The sequence below is a fragment of the Rhinoderma darwinii genome, chromosome 9 (genome assembly GCF_050947455.1).
Source record: "Rhinoderma darwinii isolate aRhiDar2 chromosome 9, aRhiDar2.hap1, whole genome shotgun sequence".
Classification (NCBI taxonomy): domain Eukaryota; kingdom Metazoa; phylum Chordata; class Amphibia; order Anura; family Rhinodermatidae; genus Rhinoderma; species Rhinoderma darwinii.
Window position 1 is genome coordinate 42,115,101 of NC_134695.1, and position 25,473 is coordinate 42,140,573.

General features: G+C 40.2%; 1 protein-coding gene across 2 annotated transcripts in view; it reads left to right on the plus strand.

Moving 5' to 3' along the window:
- Window positions 1-25,473, plus strand: part of CFDP1 (craniofacial development protein 1) — a 50,586-nt gene that overhangs the window by 12,338 nt on the left and 12,775 nt on the right. For both annotated transcript variants that reach the window (XM_075837551.1, XM_075837552.1), the window contains exon 5: window positions 9,930-10,049. In XM_075837551.1, the coding sequence (XP_075693666.1) occupies window positions 9,930-10,049 (120 nt within the window). The remainder of the gene's footprint in view (window positions 1-9,929; window positions 10,050-25,473) is intronic.

A 25,473-nucleotide genomic window follows, 5' to 3' on the forward strand; every position in this document is an offset into this window, starting at 1 on the left:
GCGTACCATACGGTCAAGCTGCTCCCACAACAGTCTATGGGGTTGAGATCTGGTGACTGCGCTGGCCACTCCATTACAGATAGAATACCAGCTGCCTGCTTCTTCCCTAAATAGTTCTTGCATAATTTGGAGGTGTGCTTTGGGTCATTGTCCTGTCGTAGGATGAAATTGGCTCCAATCAAGCTCTGCCCACAGGGTATGGCATGGCGTTGCAAAATGGAGTGATAGCCTTCCTTATTCAAAATCCCTTTTACCTTGTACAAATCTCCCACTTTACCAGCACCAAAGCTACCCCAGACCATCACATTACCTCCACCATGCTTGACAGATGGCGTCAGGCACTCTTCCAGCATCTTTTCAGTTGTTCTGCGTCTCACAAATGTTCTTCTGTGTGATCCAAACACCTCAAACTTCGATTCCTCTGTCCATAACACTTTTGTCCAATCTTCCTCTGCCCAATGTCTGTGTGCTTTTGCCCATATTAATCTTTTCCTTTTATTAGCCAGTCTCCGATATGGCTTTTTCTTTGCCACTCTGCCCTGAAGGCCAGCATCCCGGAGTCGCCTCTTCACTGTAGACGTTGACACTGGCGTTTTGCGGGTACTATTTAATGAAGCTGCCAGTTGAGGACCTGTGAGGCATCTATTTCTCAAACTAGAGACTCTAATGTACTTGTCTTGTTGCTCAGTTGTGCAGCGGGGCCTCCCACTTCTCTTTCTACTCTGGTTAGAGCCTGTTTGTGCTGACCTCTGAAGGGAGTAGTACACACCGTTGTAGGAAATCTTCAGTTTCTTGGCAATTTCTCGCATGGAATAGCCTTCATTTCTAAGAACAAGAATAGACTGTCGAGTTTCACATGAAAGCTCTCTTTTTCTAGCCATTTTGAGAGTTTAATCGAACCCACAAATAGTAATGCTCCAGATTCTCAACTAGCTCAAAGGAAGGTCAGTTTTATAGCTCCTCTAAACAGCAAAACTGTTTACAGCGGTGCTAACATAATTGCACAAGGGTTTTCAAGTGTTTTCTAATCATCCATTAGCCTTCTAACACAGTTAGCAAACACAATGTACCATTAGAACACTGGAGTGATGGTTGCTGGAAATGGGCCTCTATACACCTATGTAGATATTGCATTAAAAACCAGACGTTTGCAGCTAGAATAGTGATTTAGCACATTAACAATGTATAGAGTGTATTTCTGATTAATTTAATGTTATCTTCATTGAAAAAAAACTGTGCTTTTCTTTAAAAAATAAGGAAATTTCTAAGTGACCCTAAACTTTTGAACGGTAGTGTATATATACATATATTGTGTGTGTGTGTATGTATGTATGTATGTATGTATGTATGTATGTATGTATGTGTGTGGAGATATATATGTGACCGCTGCAGCCAATCAGAGGGTGATGAATCATGTTTATGGCATAATGTCAGAAATACAACATATGACCGCTGAGTCCTCTGATTTTGTGCTTATTTATTTCCTTTCCAGCCATTACAAAAAAATTTTACAACCCGGATAACCCCTTTAATAACTTACTCTGTGCTGTAAATACTGCAGTCAGTCACTCTACAGTCTCTCCGCAGCAATTGCACTACAGTTAGGACATGTACGTACTACAAAATTTAATTACTGCCATTGATATACTCCTTAAAAATACAGAGAGTAATATTTTTACTGTGTTAAAAAATATTTAGTGCGACCTCTGTTCATATGGATTGTTCTAAGCCAGGGGTCTCAAACCCGGCCAGGTAAATGGCCCGTACGTAGAAAAAAAAATGTTAAGTTGACGGGCCGAATTACATTCAAATTTGAAAAAATACAAAATTATTGTTAATCAATTTGTTATTTTAACTACTATAACCATAATACATTACTATAACATACTACATTACTATAACAATACTACATTACTATAACATACTACATTACTATAACATACTACATTACTATAATACTACATTACTATAATACTACATTATTATAATACTACATTACTATATTACACTAATATAACCATACTACATTACTATAACCATACTACATTACTATAACATACTACATTACTATAACATACTACATTACTATAACATACTACATTACTATAACATACTACATTACTATAACATACTACATTACTATAACCATACTACATTACTATAACAATACTACATTACTATAATACTACATTACTATAATACTACATTACTACATTACTATAATACTACATTACTATAACCATACTACATTACTATAACATACTACATTACTATAACATACTACATTACTATAACATACTACATTACTATAACATACTACATTACTATAACCATACTACATTACTATAACAATACTACATTACTATAATACTACATTACTATAATACTACATTACTACATTACTATAATACTACATTACTATAACAATACTACATTACTATAATACTACATTACTATAACATACTACATTACTATAACATACTACATTACTATAATACTACATTACTATAACAATACTACATTACTATAATACTACATTACTATAATACTACATTATTATAATACTACATTACTATATTACACTAATATAACCATACTACATTACTATAACATACTACATTACTATAACATACTACATTACTATAACATACTACATTACTATAACATACTACATTACTATAACCATACTACATTACTATAACCATACTACATTACTATAACCATACTACATTACTATAACCATACTACATTACTATAACCATACTACATTACTATAATACTACATTACTATAATACTACATTACTATAACATACTACATTACTATAACATACTACATTACTATAACAATACTACATTACTATAATACTACATTACTATAATACTACATTACTACATTACTATAATACTACATTACTATAACAATACTACATTACTATAATACTACATTACTATAACATACTACATTACTATAACATACTACATTACTATAACATACTACATTACTATAATACTACATTACTATAATACTACATTACTATAATACTACATTACTATAATACTACATTACTATAACAATACTACATTACTATAATACTACATTACTATAATACTACATTACTATAACATACTACATTACTATAATACTACATTACTATAACATACTACATTACTATAATACTACATTACTACATTACTATAATACTACATTACTATAACATACTACATTACTATAATACTACATTACTATAACAATACTACATTACTATAATACTACATTACTATAACCATACTACATTACTATAATACTACATTACTATAACCATACTACATTACTATAACAATACTACATTACTATAATACTACATTACTATAATACTACATTACTATAACAATAATACTACATTACTATAACAATACTACATTACTATAATACTACATTACTATAATACTACATTACTATAACAATACTACATTACTATGACCATACTACATTACTATAATACTACATTACTATAACCATACTACATTACTATAACCATACTACATTACTATAACCATACTACATTACTATAACCATACTACATTACTATAATACTACATTACTATAATACTACATTACTATAATACTACATTACTATAACCATACTACATTACTATAATACTACATTACTATAACCATACTACATTACTATAACCATACTATAATACTACATTACTATAATACTACATTACTATAACCATACTACATTACTATAACCATACTACATTACTATAACCATACTATAATACTACATTACTATAACCATACTACATTACTATAACCATACTATAATACTACATTACTATAACCAAACTACATTACTATATTACTACATTACTATATTACTACATTACTATAACCATACTACATTACTATAACAATACTACATTACTATAACATACTACATTACTATAATACTACATTACTATAACCATACTACATTACTATAACAATACTACATTACTATAATACTACATTACTATAATACTACATTACTATAATACTACATTACTATAACAATACTACATTACTATAATACTACATTACTATAATACTACATTACTATAATACTACATTACTATAACCATACTACATTACTATAACCATACTACATTACTATAACAATACTACATTACTATAATACTACATTACTATAACATACTACATTACTATAATACTACATTACTATAACATACTACATTACTATAGTACTACAGGGTGGGCCATTTATATGGATACACCTAAATAAAATGGGAATGGTTGGTGATATTAACTTCCTGTTTGTGGCACATTAGTATATGGGAGGGGGGAAACTTTTTAAGCTGGGTGGTGACCATGGCGGCCATTTTGTATCCAACTTTAGTTTTTTCAATGGGAAGAGGGTCATGTGACACATCAAACTTATCGAGAATTTCACAAGAAAAACAATGGTTTGCTTGGTTTTAACGTTACTTTATTCTTTCATGAGTTATTTACAAGTTTCTGACCACTTATAAAATGTGTTCAAAGTGCTGCCCATTGTGTTGGATTGTCAATGCAACCCTCTTCTCCCACTCTTCACGCACTGACACAGTTGAATGGCCCCCTAGGTCTCCCGATCTGACCCCCTTAGACTTTTATCTTTGGGGTCATCTGAAGGCAATTGTCTATGCTGTGAAGATACGAGATGTGCAGCAACTGAAACTACGGATACTGGAAGCCTGTGCTAGCATTTCTTCTGCGGTGTTGCTATCAGTGTGTGAAGAGTGGGAGAAGAGGGTTTTCATTGACAATCCAACACAATGGGCAGCACTTTGAACACATTTTATAAGTGGTCAGAAACTTGTAAATAACTCATGAAGGAATAAAGTAACGTTAAAACCAAGCACACCATTGTTTTTCTTGTGAAATTCTCGATAAGTTTGATGTGTCACATGACCCTCTTCCCATTGAAAAAACTAAATTTGGATACAAAATGGCCGACTTCAAAATGGCCGCCATAGTCAACACCCAGCTTGAAAAGTTTCCCCCCTCCCATATACTAATGTGCCACAAACGGGAAGTTAATATCACCAACCATTCCCATTTTATTTAGGTGTATCCATATAAATGGCCCACCCTGTACATTACTATAACATACTACATTACTATAACATACTACATTACTATAACATACTACATTACTATAACATACTACATTACTATAATACTACATTACTATAACAATACTACACTACTATAACCATACTACACTACTATAACCATACTACATTACTATAACCATACTACATTACTATAACCATACTATAATACTACATTACTATAACCATACTACATTACTATAACCATACTATAATACTACATTACTATAACCATACTACATTGCTATAAAAATACTACATTACTATAATACTACATTACTATAACCATACTACATTACTATAATATTACATTACTATAACATACTACATTACTATAACATACTACATTACTATAACATACTACATTACTATAACATACTACATTACTATAATAATACTACATTACTATAATACTACATTACTATAATAATACTACATTACTATAACATACTACATTACTATAATACTACATTACTATAACCATACTACATTACTATAATATTACATTACTATAATACTACATTACTATAACAATACTACACTACTATAATATTACATTACTATAATACTACATTACTATAATACTACATTACTATAACAATACTACATTACTATAACCATACTACATTACTATAATACTACATTACTATAATACTACATTACTATAATACTACATTACTATAATAATACATTACTATAACATACTACATTACTATAATACTACATTACTATAATACTACATTACTATAATACTACATTACTATAATAATACATTACTATAACAATACTACATTACTATAACAATACTACATTACTATAATACTACATTACTATAACAATACTACATTACTATAATACTACATTACTATAACACTACATTACTATAATACTACATTACTATAATACTACATTACTATAACATACTACATTACTATAACATACTACATTACTATAACATACTACATTACTATAACATACTACATTACTATAACCATACTACATTACTATAACCATACTACATTACTATAATACTACTTACTATAATACTACATTACTATAATACTACATTACTATAATACTACATTACTATAATACTACATTACTATAATACTACATTACTACAAACATACTACATTACATTACTATAACAATACTACATTACTATAATACTACATTACTATAATACTACATTACTATAACCATACTACATGACTATAATATTACATTACTATAATAATACCGCTAGGTTTAAACTTACCGGAAATTTGTGCGTTTACTCCGTGCTTATTTTTAACAATCCAGTTTAAGTGTCACTAATTGCAGTCTGGCCTATAGATGACGGATGCGTAAAATAGATGCCTAACTGGCATCTGTCCCACAGACTATAATGGTATCTGTTTATCGGTCATGAGATATCCGTTAAATATATGCCATTATAGTCTATGGGTGACAGAGGCCACTGTTAGGCATCCGTCACAGTCTACATTGAATGTATACGTCGTGAGATTTTTCCGTCATATACGTTAAGTGTAGCGTTAAAATGTGAAATGAATGGCCCATTACAGATTAACGTCAAAAACATCGAGGGCAACTTATATGTACGGTGATACCTGGAATGGCAGCCATACAGTTGGAAGAAAAAGTGAACTATCCTGGGTTCCTGCATTGATTACTAATAAAATGTGGTCTGATTGATTTCTAAGTCACGATTTATAGACAAACTCCATCTAAACTAATAACACACGAACAGTTGTACAGTTCATGTCTTTTTTTTTTTTTTTTATTGAGCACATTGAGTAACATCCACAGGGCAAGAAGAAAAAGTAAACCGCTGTTAATGACTTCAAGAGCTAATTGGCAAAAGGTGTATCAATTAAGCAGACGAGATTGGAAGTGTTGGTTTCACAGGTGCTTTACCTATTAAATAAAGGCACAAAAAGCCTGGTTACTGACAAATGTGTTCTTCTCTAGAAAGATTGGTTAATGTGAACCATGGCTAAAGGCAAACAACTTTCAGAAGACTTGTTATAGAGATACATGATGCTGGAAAAGGCTCTATAAGCATTGCTGAAGACCTGGAGGTACATCAATCCAGACAAATTGTCCACAAATGGAGAAAATTTAGGACTGTTGCTTCTCTCCCTAGCAGTAAACGTCCTGTTAAGATCGCTACAAAAGCACAACAGGCGATCCTGAAAGAGGTGAGAGAACCATGGGTAACAACATTACTCGCCAAACTGAAAAAACCTCTGATCATGTGTCCACCATTAGAAAAACACTGAATGAGAAATTGTTGTAATAGACACCAAGGAGGAAGATGCTGTTGTCCAAAAAATACATTGCAGCCTGGCGTAAGTTTGTCCGAGGCCACCTGCATGTTCCACAATGCATCTTGGAAAAAAAATTTTTTTTAATTCACTTGCTTTTTTATTTTTCCAAAGTACAATACAAAAGTATACAACATCCCAATGATACAGTCTCACAGTGATGTATACAGAACACAGAAAAAGCTTGCACCTTTAGATATCAGAAACGTGCCTCGGACGTTGGAAAAAGTTTTTGGGACGAATCAGACAAAAATTCATCTTTTCAGCACAAATGCAAAACAAAATGTTTGGAGGAAAAAGAACGCTGCACACCAACACTAAAACCCCATCCCAACTGTAACACGTGGTGGAGGGTGCATCATTTTTTGGGGCAGCTTTGCTGTAATCCGAGGGAACAATGAATTCAAGGGTGTATTTTACAGGAGAAGGTAAGGGCAGCAGTCCATCACCTCAAGCTGCAAATCAACTAAAGAATAGGTAAGGATTGGTGTTTCGGAATGGTAAAGTCAGAGTCCGGACCTTAATCCTATGGAGATGCTGTGGCATGACATGAAGAGGACTGTGCATGCAGGGTATCCCAAAAATATTGATGTACTGAAAACCATTTGCAGGTGGGAATGGTCCAAAATTCCTCCTCATCATTGTGCAAATTTTATTTGCAGCTACAGGAAACATTTGGTGGAGGTGATTGCTGCTAAAGGGGGATCTACGGGTTATTAAATTCAGGGGTTTACTTACTTTTTCCTCCCTGCATTGTGGATGCTACGCGAAGTGCTCAATTAGTCGTTAGTTTTTAGTTAGATTGGATTTCTCTATAATTGGGACTTAAAATGTGGTCTGACCGTTTCTTCCAGCTGTAGGTTTAATGTATTTTCTCCGTCATTGTGTATCTGTATTGATCACTAGGTGGGGCAGTGACACCATCAGTACTATGGAAGCGGCTGCACTGTTTCCAGTTTTCCAGACTTTGGCCGTTATATAATTGAGGAGGCCTGTTATAGGAAGCGCATGGTAAAAATCAGCTCATTCTATCCTGGCAGATGCTCGGGGCCGCTTCTAACAATCCCGGTCTGTATTCTGTCTGCTGTAATGTTAATTTTCACCTCCTGCCTCTGGGAGTTGTCCTCAGAGGGGGCCCAGCCTTAAGAATGAGAGGGAGCTCAGCCGTTACCAGCTGATGAAGTCATTGAGCGTGTGGCTCCCGCACAGCATGTCTCCCTGGGGTGCTCTTCAGACTTGCCATTGACGTGATGCACTAGGAAAATCAATAAACATGAATTTTCAGGCTTTGTGTAAGGAATCTCACAGTTGTTCTCATTTACTTTGTGACACCCTGGACCTGATGTATGTTCAGATTTTGCTTGTCTATTAACTACCGGTCATATATCTTACACTCTTTATATTAACCGGGCAGCCGCAATGTATTTTTCTTGTACCATTGTCTCATTAGGACAACCCCCTTTCCATATACCCTATAAGTGCATATAAACGTCAAAGGGGGGTCCATAGTGGAGGACCCCCCTCTAAGTCAGAACAGAGAGCCACTGTGATATAGGCTCTCGCTCCGGTGGACCCTCCTGTATTACATAGCCGGTCATCTATTTGAATGGCTGCCATGAAATATTACATTTTCTTGTGGCGACCATTGCAGGAGAAATGTCTGACCACCTGCAGCTTCCTCCTCTGCCATTGTATGTGATGCCTATCTTGTCTCTAGCAGTACGGTACATCTGCCATTATTTTTAAGAATAGACACAAGTATTGAAACAGCATCTGTGCTATATGTTGTGTATGGGGACAGCCTGACGGTCCCCAATGTATCCGGTTAGCGGAAACAAGGTTTGGACAAGAGATTTTTGTGTGTTACATAATTTTCAGAGGTGATGAGCATTGACAGAGGGGTCTGGTAACTGCTAATCGCCCCTCCCTATAGAAGCCATATGGACAAGTGGCCAATTCTAATGTTTATGGGGAGGCCCGCTATCATAGCTGATGATTGCCCGGCAGCCATCTTACGTGTGTGGACGCCTTTTGACGTGTCCGGATATATGTCTCGGGAAGTGACACATACAAGTAAAACATATAGGGCTTTATTGACTAAAATAATTCATGCGTGTATATCTAGTTGGTTGAGGTGAGTGCTACTAAAGGGGGATCTATGGGTCATGAAATTCAAGGGTTCACTTACTTTTTTCCTCTCTGCATTGTGAATGCCACTCGAAGTGCTCAATAAAAGACATGAACAGTAGAAGTGTGTGTGTGTGTGTGTGTGTGTTATATATATATTTTTTTTATTATTGCAGTGCTAAAAAGGCCAAATGAACTTGACGCTGATCATTGATTGGATATAGGGGTTTACCTAAACAGACATGTTTATTTAAAAAAAAAAAACAAAAAAAAAAAAACCTGCATTAGTTTCTTCTTTGTGCTTTTCTTCTCAGGGTCACAAAAGAAGTGGATTGCTCATCCAGGGAAGCCAAGGAATTTATCAAGCAGCAAGAGACGGGCCATCTGGATCCCAGTCCTGCACCTTCAAGAACTGACACAGCAGCAAGTTCAGGGTGAGTTCTGCAGCAGTTCATTTGAAATTAAGTTGTTTTTTTTGGGGGATAAAACTTGAATTTCCTTTAGTGATTCCCCATTTGAGAAAAGATAGTCGTAATAAAAAATAAAAAAAAAACTGTTTTGAATAGTTGTTGCATGGTGATAGCTGCTAATTCGCCAATGCCTCGGTCTACCTTAGGAGATCTGTTCGTGCTAAATTCAAGATGTGGCATTGGATTGGCAAGCAGACACATGTAATATTATGGCCTAGTTCACACACAGGTTTTTGCAAGCAGAAAAAATGTGGCTCAAAATTCCTTCAGGAATTTTATGGCAGATATTGAGTTGCCAGCATTTTTTTTTTTTTTGAGGCGTTCTTTGCCCGCAGCCGCTGAATCGAATGCAAAAAAAAACATTCAAAACGAGCGCTGCAAGTTTTTTCTGCCTCCCGTTTATTTAAATGGTCGGTCAGAGGTGGAAACTACTCAAAGAAAGAACATGCTGCTTTTAGTTTTTGGCGAGCGGCCGATAGCCGCCCGGGAAAAAAAACAAAAACTCTTTGGCCTCGCATTAAAATCAATGGGGTGCAATTCGGGCCCTTTTTCTTGGTGCCGATTTCGACACTGTTTCCGCGTCAATATCAGCGCCATAAACTCTGTGTGAACTGACCCAATCTATATTTGCCTTCCTGCTCCTTAAAGTGAAAGTCCCCCCCCCCCCCCAACTGGACAATCATTATGGTCGATGATGGTGGGGCATTTAAAAAATAATAATTTTTTTAAATTTAAAATGCAATTAATTTTAGGAAATACAGAAGGGTTTAAATAACACCACATACAATAAACATGAGCTTGCTGAGCGGCAGACTGGTACAGAAGGAGAAAGGACCCTGCCCCCCGGAGGATTTGCAATCACACCCAACCTCCGTTCCTCCTCCTCCTCCTCTGTCGCATTTCTTCAGCATGGATCAGGCCTGCAGACACTAGTGAGTGGCATCACCAGCTGTGCCAGTCCGCTCCTTTCTCTTAGATTGTGATCTAGCTATTTGGACAGTGACTTTGAAGACTTCCCATTTGGAAAGGCAAATGGTAATGTAGAAATATATTCTTTGTTCTCGTATATATCTAAATATCCATCTGCTCATTCCATAGAACTTTTTTTTTCTGGGAGTGATACAATCTCCTGTCCAAGTTTCCAGTATACTCCATAACTGAGAGTTCTGGCTCTGTATATTCGAGTAGTACTGGACCGTAGCAGGAGGAACTGCTGGCACTGGGGTCAAAATGTTGACTTCACCAAAATCACAGCCTTGTGACCCTCTGCGTTCCTCTCCGTCTCTCTTGGACCAAAAAGTATCAACTGTGCTTGACACTAGATCAGCTCGACGTCTTGTACTCCTCCTTTTATAGCACTTGGGTCTTGAGGTGAGATCTGCTTGGATCATTATTTGTTTTTTATTCACTTTATATTTTATAAAACATTTTTTGCAATGTTCCTGCACTTTGTCTTGTGGCAAAAAAACAGTCATTACTCATCTGATAGATCCCCCGGCATTCCAGCGCTGCTGTTCCGGTCCTCCTCGCCACTGTTGACATGGCTGCAGCGCTGACGGGATCGCTGAAGTCAGTCTCTGGCCTCACTGGTATACAGCACAGGACTGCTGAGGCCAGGGATTGGATGCAGTGATCACATGGGCATACAGCCATGTCAACAAACAGTGATGGGGTGAACCGGAGCAGCTGCACTGGAACGTTGGGGATCTGTCAGGTGAGTAATACCTTTTTTATTGTAATGGCTCTGTTAGGAAATTCTCAGTTTAATAGAGGGATGTCCTCTGGTCAGGATCCTCATCTCTTGTTTAGAATGAAGAGCGGTTACAAAGAGCGTCTCCAATCCTGTCCAACTTATTTACTTAAATATGCACTGCGTAATGCTTAATTTTACCTGAGCTGGTGCTGCGGGAAAATTGAACACTCAGGCCGGGTTCCCACGGGTCTAATACGCTGCGTAAAAACTGTGCAGCGTATCCGACCTGGAACCCGCAGCACCTTTCGTCCGAAAAATCCCACCAGATTGTGGTGCAGGTTTTCGGATGGAATTTCCACTGCGGAAGGCAGCGCTTGGAAAAAAAACCAAAACCCGTTGATACCCCTGCAGCCTTCTCTGCGCATAGTCCGGCCTACTACGATGATGTTGCAGCCTGCGATTGGCTGCAGCGGTCACATGGGATGAAACGTCATGCCAGGAGGCCGGACTGCAGGAGGGCGTTCTGGGTAAGTATGATTTTTCTTTCCTGAGTTGCGATTTTTGCAGCGTAATAAATTGAATGGGGGGAAAGCCCGCAACCATAAATTGACATGCTGCGAATTTAACCCCTTTAGGACACAGCCTATTTTTTCAAATCTGACATGTGTCACTTTATGTGGTAATAACTCCGGAATGCTTTTACCTATCCAAGCGATTCTGAGATTGTTTTCTCGTGACATATTGTACTTTATGTTAGTGAAAAAATTTGGTCGATAAATTCAATATTTATTTGTGAAAAACTTCAAATTTTAGCAAAAATTTGCAAAAATTAGCATTTTTCTAAATTTAAATGTATTTGCTTGTGAAACAGATAGTAATACCACACAAAATAGTTACTAGTTAACATCCCCTATATGTCTACTTTATGTTTGCATCATTTTTTTTCACGTACTTTTATTTTTCTAGGACGTTACGAGGCTTAGAACTTTAGCAGCAATTTCTCATATTTTCAATAAAATTTCAATAGGCCATTTTTTCAGGGACCAGTTCAGTTCTGAAGTGGCTTTGAGGGCCTTATATATTAGAAAGTCCCCATAAATCACCCCATTTTGAAAACTGTAACCCTCAAGGTATTCAAAACCACATTCAGAAAATATTTTAACCCTTTAGGCGTTTCACAGGAATTAAAACAAAGTAGAGGTGAAATTTACAAATTTCATTTTTTTTGCCGAAATTCATTTGTAATAAAAAAAAATCTGTAACACAGAAGGTTTTACCAGGGAAACGCAACTCAATATTTATTGCCCAGATTCTGCAGATTTTAGAAATATCCAACATGTGGCCCTAGTGTCCTAATGGACTGAAACACAGGCCGCAGAAGCAAAGGAGCAGCTAGTGGATTTCGGGGCCTCCTTTTTTTAGGAATGTATTTTAGGCACCATGTCAGGTTTGAGGAGGTCTTGTGGTACCTAAACAGTCGAAACCCCCCCAAAGTGACCCCATTTTGGAAACTACACCCCTCAAGGCATTTTTCTAGGGGTATAGTTAGAATTTTGACCCCACAGTTTTTTTGCAGAATTTAGTGGAATTAGTCTGTGAAGATGAAAATCACCTATTTTTCTGTGGAAACATAGAATTTTTTCATTTTTACAAGGAATAAAGGAGAAAAAGCACCCCAAAATTTGTAAAGCAATTTCTTCCGATTACGGCAATACCCCATATGTGGTCGTAAACTGATGTTTGGACCCACAGCAGGGCTCAGAAGGGAGGGAGCGCCTTTTGGATTTTGGAGCGCAGATTTTGCTGGATTGGTTTTCAGTGCCATGTCGGGTTTGCAACGCCCCGGAGGGACCAAAACAGTGGAAACCCGCCAAAAGTGACCCCATTTTGGAATCTACACCCCTCAAGGAATTTTTCTAGTGGTATAGTGAGCATTTTGGCCCCTCAGGATCTTTTTTAGACCTAGGGTGACCAAAAAACAGCGATTTTGGCGCTTTAAATTCTTTATTTATTACAGCGTTCACCGTGCGCAATAAATTACGTTTTAATTTATTCTGCCGGTCGGTACGATTACGCCGATACCATATGTGTATAGTTTTTTTTACGTTTTGCAGCGTTTGCACAATAAAATTAAGTTTCTATAAAATAATTTATTTTCAAAAAAGCTGTGGGAGGTCTTGTTTTTTGCGGGACGGGTTGTAGTTTTTATTGGTACAATTTTGGGGTAAATGCGACTTTTTGATCACTTTTTATTCTATATCTTGGGAGGGGTGGTGACCAAAAAATAGCGATGCTGACAGTTTTCCGTTTATTTTGTTTGCGGCGTTCACCGTGCGGAAAAATTAACATTATAGTTTCATAGATTGGGTCGTTACGAACGCGGCGATACCAAATATGTGTACTTTTTTTTAACGTTTTCATTTTTTCCCTATAATAAATGACTTATTATAGGAAAACAAAACCTTTTATTTTTACACTTTTATAAAACATTTTTATTAACTTTTTTTTACTTTTTAAACTTTATATTTTTGTTTATTAACTTTTCTATTACTTTTTACACTTTCTTTTTTTGACCTGCAGCTTTGATCGCTGCTAGAATACATTACACTACCTAGGTAGTGTAATGTATTCCAACTGTCAGTGTGACGTCACAGTGACTCTGACAGTTGGTCTACGAGGATCAGCAGAGGCTGATCCTCATAGGCTGACATAGATGGCAGACCTGGGGGCCGTTGTCTGGCCCCCGGGTGCCATCACAAGCATCAGAAGCCCCCACGATTGCATGGGGGCTGCTGATGCGCTACAAACCCGCTACATGCGGAGATCGCAATCGAGCCCCGCATGTAACGGGTTAATTGCCGAAATCAGCGGCGATGAGCCGCTGATCGGCAACACTGGTGAGTGTCAGCTGTCGGGGACAGCTCATCTCCAAGTTCCCGATGCACACTGTCGCCGACCGTGTGCATCGGGAACGGCACAGTGACTTTCTGTCACTCTGACAGGAAGCCTATCAGGACCAGCCGAAGGTTGGTCCTGATGGGCTTCTGTCCATGGCAGACCCGGAAGCCATTGTTTGGCTTCCGTTTGCCATACTAAATATCGGCAGACCCCGCGATTTCGGACGGGGGTCTGCCGATATGTTAGAAACCCCTAAAATTCGGCGATTGCACCCGATCGCCGAATTTAAGGGGTTAATGCGCCGAAATCAGCAGCAAAGGACCGCTGGCCGGCAAGAGGGGAGTGTCAGCTGTCGGCGACAGCTGACCTCCTGGTTCCCGGTGCACACTGTCGCCGACAGTGTGCACCGGGATTAACTCAGTAACTGTACGTCCTCGTGCGGGAAGTAACTTCCCGCAACGACGGACAGTTACGTCCTGGTGCGGGTAGGGGTTAAATTCCGCACCGCAGGTCAAATTATTATTGTTTACGCTGATGTTGCAGGCCATGTGACGCTGCAGGAGTGACATGGGATGAAACGTCATCTGGGAGGCCGGACTGCAGGATGTAGGAGATAAGTATGTTTGTTTTTGGTTTTTTTCCGGAGTTTGGATTTTTGTGGCGTAATCACTGTGATTAGGCGGAAAAAGTCACAATACTTGGCTTTCTGTGGCGGGTTTTGCAACCCCATTGAATTCAATAGGGAAAACTAAAACGCAGCATAAATTGACTAGCTGCGGAACTAAATTCCGCACCACAGGCTAATTTATTAACGTTTACGCTGCGTTTATTTTCTGCAGCGTGGGTTGTGAGATTTTCAAATTCTCTTCCACTTTTCTGCTAATGTAAATGCTGACTAATTTACGCACACCATTCCTTTGCGGAAATTCAGCAGTTTTCCCCACAGTTTACAGCTGACTGATGGGGGTTTCAGCAGGGGGACACTTTTGTGATCAGTCTTTTGTCAAGCGACCCTTTAAACAAGTAGGGATTGTCCAAAGTGGGGAACCCCCCTTTTTTTTTTTTCTTTATCCAGATTTTATTTTGAAAAAAAAGCATTTTAACATCATATAAAACATTGTACAATTTTGTCAAGAAATTTTCACGCAGTACAAAATATCAATTTTTCACAGTATGAACAGTATATGAGATGCATGAACATCAATGGGAGGTAGCCTCCCACCCATCTAAAGTAATTATGAATCGAAATGCAGTGGTACTAACTGTACCATGTTCATATAAAGATAGTGCAATAAACATGGGGACCAAGCCCCAATGAAGTAAGAGTTGGTACGTATAAGTGCCACAACTATAATATAACACCAACACAAGACACCAGACAACAAAGGGAAATACAAACAGACATAGCGCATGGAATAAGATCATAGATGCTGCTCAGAACCTTCCATCCAGCCAGAGAGGTAGATCAGTGCCACCCCGGAATCCAGACCACACTGCCCAAGTTTGGACGAAGAGCACAGACTTGCCCCTGTCAGCGGACAGCAATTCCTCCATCCTCATAATCCCGTTCACCTCAGTTACCCATTCCGTCAAAGAAGGGACAGTGTGAGACTTCCAATGCCTAGGTATCACCGTTCTCGCCGCAGTCAGGAAATGCCTAAAGACACCCCTTTTGAGGTGTGGGAGTGATCCAGGAACCATGGAGAGAAATCCAATAGAAGCCGAGGTCGGAACCTCAGTGTGAAAGAGCTTGTTACCCAAATCAAATATCTTTCGTGGGGAACCCCTTTTAAGTTGTTTCCTGGTGGAATACCAAATAGTTTCTAGTGACCGCACAATACAGCCTGGGCAGCCGCCATTAATCTTTAACGATGCACATGCCTGTTTTTAAAGAGGCTCTGTCACCACATTATAAGTGCCCTATCTCCTACATAAGGAGATCGGCGCTATAATGTAGGTGACAGCAGTGCTTTTTATTTAATAAAACAATCTATTTTCACCACTTTATTAGCGATTTTAGATTTATGCTAATGAGTTGCTTAATGCCCAAGAGGGTGTATTTTTACTTTAGACCAAGTGGGCGTTGTACAGAGGAGTGTATGACGCTGACCAATCAGTGACCAATCAGTGTCATGCACTCCTCTCCATTCAATTAGGCAGCGCATAGGGATCCTTTTAGATCGCTATGTGCTGTCTTATACTAACACATTAACGATACTGAAGTGTTTAGACAGTGAATAGACATTCCACGGGATGTCTATTCACAATCTCTGCACTTCGTTACTGTTTTTGTGGTAGTTACAGCAGAGCAAAGCGTAATCCCGCGAGATTACGCGGTAAATGACAGGTTACAGCGGGATCACGCTCCCTCTGCTGTAACTACCACAAAAACAGTAACGAAGTGCAGAGATTGTGAATAGACATCCCGTTTAATGTCTATTCACTGTCTAAACACTTCAGTATCGTTAATGTGTTAGTATAAGACAGCACATAGTGATCTAAAAGGATCCCTATGCCCTGACTAAATGAATGGAGAGGAGTGCATGACGCTGATTGGTCACTGATTGGTCAGCGCCATACACTCCCCTGTACAACGCCCACTTGGTCTAAAGTAAAAATACACCCTCTTGGGCATTAAGCAACTCATTAGCATAAATCTAATATTGCTAATAAAGTGGTGAAAATAGATCGTTTTATTAAATAAAAAGCACTGCTGTCACCTACATTATAGCGCCGATCTCCTTATGTAGGAGATAGGGCACTTATAATGTGGTGACAGAGCCTCTTTAAATGATATAATGAATAGTGCATTCTCCGATAAGTTTTACACCCAGGGTGGTCCAGTACTTGTCTCTCACCAGCCCTTGTTAGACTGCCAGTCTTGACGCCTAATCTTCATAATACTTTCCAGTGGGCTGAGGCTGCTAACCATGAGATCACATGGTTAGTAGGGCGATTGTGTTGGGATCAGAGAAATATGTAAAAAAGACTTAAAGAGACTCTGTCACCACATTATAAGTGCCCTGTCTCCTACATAAGGAGATCTGCGCTGTAATGTAGGTGACAGTAATGCTTTTTATTTTAAAAAACGATCTTTTTTCACAACGTTAGGAGCGATTTAAGTTTATGCTAATGAGCTTTCTTAATGCCCAAGTGGGCGTACTTTTACTTTCGACCAAGTGGGCGTTGTACAGAGGAGTGTATGACGCTGACCAATCAGCATCATGCACTCCTCTCCATTCATTTACACTGCACTAGCGATATAGTTATATCGTTATGTGCAGCTACATACACAAGCCCTAACATTACTAGTGTGCTGATAATGAATACACATGACCATCCAGCCTGGACGTCATGTGTACTCAGAATCCTGACACTTCTGAATCTTTTTTTGTGAGATTCCGGCAAGTGAAACCAAATCTCGTTTAGCTCCGAGATCTCGCGAGATTTCGTATCCGTTGCTGGAATCTCACGAAAAAGATTCAGAAGTGTCAGGATTCGGAGTACACATGACGTCCAGGCTGGATGGTCATGTGTATTCATTATCAGGACCACTTGGTCGAAAGTAAAAGTGCGCCCACTTGGGCATTAAGAAAGCTCATTAGCATAAACTTAAATCGCTCCTAACGTTGTGAAAAAAGATCGTTTTTTAAAATAAAAAGCATTACTGTCACCTACATTACAGCGCTGATCTCCTTATATAGGAGACAGGGCACTTATAATGTGGTGACAGAGTCTCTTTAAAGTAAAAATGTCCTAATATTCTGCAAAAATGCACATGTGCTTTACATTTACAATTCTCCCACTAAAACACCAGGGATGGAGCAACGGGGCGGCATCGGGAAATGTATAGTGCCCATTGTTTTACATGTGAGTGCAGTGTTTTTAAATGTACCTCAGACCAATGCTTTGTGTGTGTGCTCATCCTTACCCTTTTTCTGCCTCTAACTGACTGTAGATATTAGATGTTGTTGTGGTTGTGTTCTTTTTTTCATTGTATTAGGGTATATTGCTGCTAAAGTGCAACATAGTCTGGCCTTGACCATTAAGTTTTTGACTTTAGTGTTTTTTGCACCAAAAAAAAAAAGGAAAACGGGACATCCCGGAAAACATGCCCCGGTTTTTGCGGCATTTTCCGTCCGTGGCCATTGAGCGCCGCAGCGAAAAATGCTTTTTCTTCCTCCCATTAAATTCAATGGGGGGGCGGGGGGGGGGGTTAGTGGCGGAACTGCAGCAAGACAGAACATACTAGTTTTGTTTTTTTTGCGAGCGGCTGAAAGCCGCCGGGGAGAAGAATCGCCCCCGCCTCCCATTGAAATCAATGGGAGGTGGTTTCGGAAGTTTTTTGGCGTGGATTCCGACGCGGTTTACGTGTCAAAATCAACGACAAAAAAATTCGGTGTAAACTGGGCCTTAGGACAACAGATGTATTAAAAAAAAACTAAAAACATTTTTGCATCTTGTTTTTTTATTATTTGTGACTCTTTCATAAAGAAATCTGAATAGTGTGAACATGACCATTATACACTTATGACTGCTATCTACTCCCTAACAATGGAAGTCCGCTATGTGCCCGCTTTTCTGTATGGGCATGGAGAATTGTACAGATCCTTGAAGGGTCTATGAGATAAATTCCCACTAATTGCATGTTCTAACGTGACCCCGGACTGAACTGAGTGCTGTGTGTACAGCTGAATGCCCTGTTGGCAGGAGGGTAGATTCGGGCCTCCATCACATCTCATCAGAGCAGTCTAGCAGCATCTCCGTCAGCCTGAGGCCCTTCCACTTCTGTACGTACAATAAACCACATCATGTCACCAGCAATCTGTCAATCTGCAGCTTCGTCTGTAACCTTTACAAAACCTTGGTGATTCCAGGCATTCAGATTCTGACTTCACAGCCTGTCTCCTAGCAATCCCACCGCCCATCATTGACATCGCGGTTCACATACCCGTGCTTACTCATTTTTGGAGAAGGTTAGTCCTCATTTAGGCTCTTGTATCCAACTCCACTCACTCTGACCTACTTAGTACAAATAAGTTTTCTTTTGGGAGTGTTGGAAATATAAGGCTTTACGTCAGTAGCAAACTGTGGCTGGTTTCAATGTAGTCTGTTGTAATGCTGACAGATACATCACTTAAAGTGTAACTCCGAATTTGCACATTTCATTTTTGGGTTCAACATTTTGTGCGGATTAATTATATAATGTATCTTTACAGGGTTTGCAGCTCTATTTTTCCATAGACATGGAGTTAAGGGTATGTTCACGCTGTTCTTGATGCGGAAACGGTGTCAAAAAACGTCCGCAAATGCCAACCATTGATTTCAATGGGAGGCAGAGGCATTTTTTACCAGTGTGCGAAAAGAAACGCTTGCGGGAAAAAGAAGGGTCATGCCCTTTCTTCAGGCATTTCCGTCTCCGACCTCCCATTGATATCAATGGAAGGCAGAGAAAGCGGTGGTGCTGAATGGCCATAACCGAAAAATGTGGCAAAGAGTGCGGGCAGGTCAAAATCTGCCTGAAAGTTGCTGAAGGAATTTTGAGGCAGATTTTCCTGCCTGCAAAAAACTCTGTGTGTACTAGCTAGGCCTTAGTGATACGATTCTGCCAGCTTGGAGCCAACACTAGGGGGACTTTTGTGGAGTTTCTTGCATACAGATTTGTTATTGAGTTCAATGGGAGCTGTATAAATCCATTCTCAGAGAGCTCCCCCTAGTGGTGGCTGTAGACAGCAATGATTTCTTAATTTAAAGGACTGTTCCGATTTAGAATATGTTTGACAGGTGGGGTTCCCATCACTTGGGAGAATGAGGTTCCTGTGACCCCTATTTTGCACTAGTAGCCGGATTTCAGTCAGTAAGATGCACATTTGCTCAGCGGTTTCTTAATCCCCAAACAATGTAGGAGGGTCACCGTGTCGGCTTTGTGGAAAGGTCACAAGTGTATGAAGGGGATGGCTCAGTTTGTACCCATGCTCCCTCCCTCTGGGTCACCTACTGTTACCGTTATGGGGTGAACATAATGGGAGTTGTGACGATCGCCGATCTCAGGTCACGTCACAGGGGTGAACTACACTACTGAGTTTATTAATTTACCTCATAAATCCACGCCCACCTACTCTAGATGACAGGATTATGCTAAATTACTCCCGTAGTTTCCAACACCCCAATAATTTATACCACAGTATGCTACCACCACCTATACTTATCTAGGCAATAGGGGCCTAAGTCTCTATGTTCCCTTAACACCAGTTCCTATAACACAGGTTATCTAAATTGAACATAAAATACAGGTAACGTTCCTCACCTTCGGAAGATTAAGTTCTGTAAGACTACAAGGAAGAGACTTATAAATATTTCAGATTTAATACACAATAGTGCAGTGCAATACATAAAATAGTTGTCAGAATAAAAGATAAAAAATATACATACAGTTACAATGCAATCAAACAGTTTATGAAAATAAAAGGGATAAAAGAAACAGAACAAAACCTTACTGATGTACAGCGGCGATATCCTGGCTGTGGGGACAGCTGAAAATATGGGCAGTCACTCCAACCGAGATATGGATCCCCAACGACTGACACTGACCCTCACTTCTCATGGCATTTTAAACCCAGTTTTTTCCCTCCAGTTCACTGGCTGGTGATGTCACTGAGAGGAGGCTGTTCATATGATAATGAAGGGTACTCCTCCCATTACACAGTTGTATTTCTATAGAGAAACATAAAAGTGATCATGTGTCCTTGCAGGAATCCCCTAGAAATATAATATTACCTGCATTCACCTGTGCAGACATTTACCAACCAGGGCATATCAAACACCACTATAATAGGCCCATGTTTTTAGCCAATAGCCAATCCCAGGTAGTTCCTCTGAGTGTAGGGATCTGAATTTGACATATATATGAGGGCTATTTTCCCTGATCATAACTAGCTATGTGGGTCATTACAAATATCAATTATGACGGGGTTTGCCTTGATGTATCATACTTTCTTTGAACACCATGCCATTCTCCCATGTTTCTCCTGGTCCACAGACAGACACACCACAGGCATCCATTTGCATAGCTTTAGATGTTTGGTCAGGATGTTTGGTCAGCCCTAGTGACAAATCCTTAATCAGCACATCTCGCACCTTGGTGAGGAAAGAGCCAATTAAACATTTGTCAGACAGTGGACATCCTTTGATGGCCAAAGATCTGCATTTCCTATGCAAATCAGATGTATCTTCTGTGTCAGACGGAGTTATGAAATTACCTCCTAGTAACCTACTTTTGATTCTCTTACCTATAACACCACACCTCCCCCCTTAAGACATGGCATGGGATCATTGATATAGCCATCAATATCCCAAGCCGATCTCCGCAGCTTCCCCCTGGCGCGATAACCCATCTGCGTTGCCATGCTCACTGCCCTTTTTGTGCTGGATAGTGAAATCATATTGTTGCAAGGCTAAACTCCATCTCAGCAGCTTCCCGTTATCACCTGCTACCCTGTGCAACCAACTAAGTGGGTTGTGGTCGGTCACTACGGTAAATCTGCGCCCATAGAGGTATGCCTGTAATTTCTGCAAGGCCCATACAATGGCCAAACATTCCTTCTCTACAGTGGCATACGCAACCTCCCTCGGTAGAAGCTTTCTGCTCAAATACATTATTGGATGTTCATGCCCTTCTGGATTTACCTGGCTGAGCACTGCGCCTAGCCCATAGGCGCTGGCGTCAGTCTGCACCACAAACTTACGAGTGAAATCCGGGCTTTGCAAGACTGGGGAGCTAGCAAGGGCAGCTTTTAAAGCTGACAGAGAACTCTCGCAGTCGGCAGTCCAATTAACTATTTGAGGCTGTTTCTTCTTTGTGAGGTCTGTCAAAGGTTTTGCTAGGGAACTATAGTTAGGAACAAACTTTCTATAGTATCCTGCGGTCCCCAAAAAGGACATAACCTGTTTTTTGGTCTTAGGAGTGGGCCAGGCAGAAATTGCATCAACCTTTCCTGGCTCTGGCTTTAGTGTCCCTCCACCCACCTTGTGCCCGAGGTACTGCACTTCGGTCATGCCGATTTGACACTTTCCAGGCTTGATGGTCAGTCCTGCATCCTGGATACGCCTGAGCACCTGTGACAGGTGGGTCAGGTGATCCTCCCAGGTCTGACTGAATACAGCAATGTCATCCAGGTAAGCGACAGCAAACCCTTCAAACTTCTCTAACAGCTTGTTCACCAAGCGCTGGAATGTGGCAGGAGCATTTTTCATACCAAAGGGCATTACCTTGGACTCATAGAGTCCAAAGGGGGTGATGAAAGCGGACCTCTCCTGCGCTTCCACGGACATAGGGATTTGCCAATACCCCCGACTTAAATCCATAATTGTTAGGTACCGGGCACCGGCTAGCTGATCCAAAAGCTCATCTATGCGGGGCATTGGATACGCATCAAACACAGTGATGGTATTCAACTTCCTGTAGTCCACGCAAAATCGTGTTGTCTTGTCCTTTTTGGGGACAAGCACTACAGGTGATGCCCAGGCACTTTGAGACTCCTGGATCACGCCCAGCCCTAACATTTCCTCTATTTCTTTCTTCATGTCAGCCCTCACTTCTAGGGAAACTCTATAAGCTGCTTGCCTAACAGGTTGGTGATGCCCCGTGTCTACATGGTGAGTTGCTAGCGGAGTTCTCCCAGGTCTCCCTGTAAAAGTGGCAAGGAAGGGGTTAAGTACCTCCTGCAGCTGGAACTTCTGACCCTCAGACAGCTGTGAATTGACTACGGCATCCTCAATGGATCCTATCTCCTTTGCGGAAGCCACTAAATCCAGCAGTGTTTCACTTTCTCCCTCCTCTGGCAAACTGCAGACTGGCAGAGCGCACATATCCCGGTCATAATGCGCCTTGATCATATTCACATGAAAAACTTTGTGTTTCTTGCGAACATGATCGGTCGTGACTACGTAGTCCACATCGTTGAGGCGTTGATGAATTGGATATGGGCCTTCCCATGCCGCCTGGAGTTTGTTTTGGGTCATAGGGACCAGTACCCATACCTTCTGACCCACCGCATACACTCTCTCTCGGGCATTCCTATCATACCACCTCTTCTGACTTGCCTGTGCCTGCACCATGTTCTCATGTACTAGGCCTGTCAGTTCCTGCATCCTCTCTCTGAATTTCAAGACATAATCTATCACAGAGACCTCTGGTGTAACCAATTCTCCCTCCCATGCTTCTTTCATGAGATCTAGGGGTCCCCGTACCCTCCTTCCATACAGGAGCTCAAAGGGTGAGAAACCGGTTGATGCCTGCGGTACCTCTCTGTAAGCAAATAGCAGGTGCGGGAGATAACGCTCCCAGTCTCGCCCTTGGGACGCCACAAGCATTCGTAGCATCTGCTTGAGGGTCCCGTTAAACCTTTCACACAGACCATTAGTCTGAGGATGGTAAGGGCTGGCCACCAGGTGTTGCACCTGTATTTTCTTACAGAGGCACTGCATCAAATTTGACATAAACTGGGTCCCCTGATCTGTGAGCATCTCCCTGGGAAATCCTACACGGGAAAATATGGTCAGAAGGGCGTCTGCTACCTTATCAGCCCTGATGGAGGATAATGCTATGGCTTCTGGGTAACGTGTGGCATAATCCACTACCGTCAGGATAAAGCGCTTTCCAGAACTGCTGGGTATGGCCAAGGGCCCTACCAGATCCACAGCAATCCGTCGAAAAGGCTCATCAATTATGGGCAAAGGAATGAGGGGGGCCCGGTGCACAGGTCCCGACTTCCCCATCCTTTGGCACACATTACAGGAACGGCAGTAATCTGTCACATCATTCCCCAGGCCAGGCCAGTAAAAGTTGTGTTTTAGGCGACTCTTAGTCTTACTTATCCCTAGGTGACCAGCTAGTGGTATCTCATGAGCCACCCGCAGGAGTTGTTCCCTGAACTGACGTGGCACCACTAGTTGCCTGTCTTTTAATACATCCTGCTGGGGGTCAGTGGAAATACTTTGTCTATACAGTCTCCCCTGGTCCCAGGTTATTTTTTCAGTGTCCCCCTCCTCTGGGGTCCGATCAGCCAGCTGTCGCAGCTTCTGCAGACTATCGTCAGTGTGTAGGGCCGTCTGAAACAACTGACATTCTGCGTCTGTACTGGCTGATAGCAACACATTCTGACTAACTTCTGCCGCTGGCTGCGGGCTGTCAGCTGTCCCCACTTCCTCTGTAGCAGACACAGTAGGGGGCCCAGAACCCAGACACAGGTTTGTGTTACAGGCACCCTGACTGCGTGTCACAGGAGAAATGGACACAACATTCTCCCCGTCTTGGTGTACTGGTGTGTGTGTGGATGTGACAGGGATTTCATGCATGTTTACGACGTTTTCCGCTACTAAATCTACACACAAATCATTATCTGACGCTATACAATCCCCACATCCTACATCATTGCTAGTTATACAGTCTATATCCAATGCATTGTTAGATGAGTCTAGGCTATCACTAAGCACAGAAGCATTATGTAAGTCTATAACATTGCTGGACACAGGGTCATCACATTCCTTAGTATTGACAGTTTCATTATTATCATATACTACCTGCGGTGACACACATGGGGCAGCAAGTACGCTAGAGTCCTCCTCATGGTCTGAAGAAATATATCTGGAGACTAAACGTCCCAGATCGGTTCCTAGTAACACATTAGTGGGGATTTTATCCGTCACTCCCACATCCATCATCCCTCTTCCCGCCCCCCAATCCAGGTAAACTCGTGCCATGGGTAAGGCCGGGATCAGACCACCAACTCCAGAAAC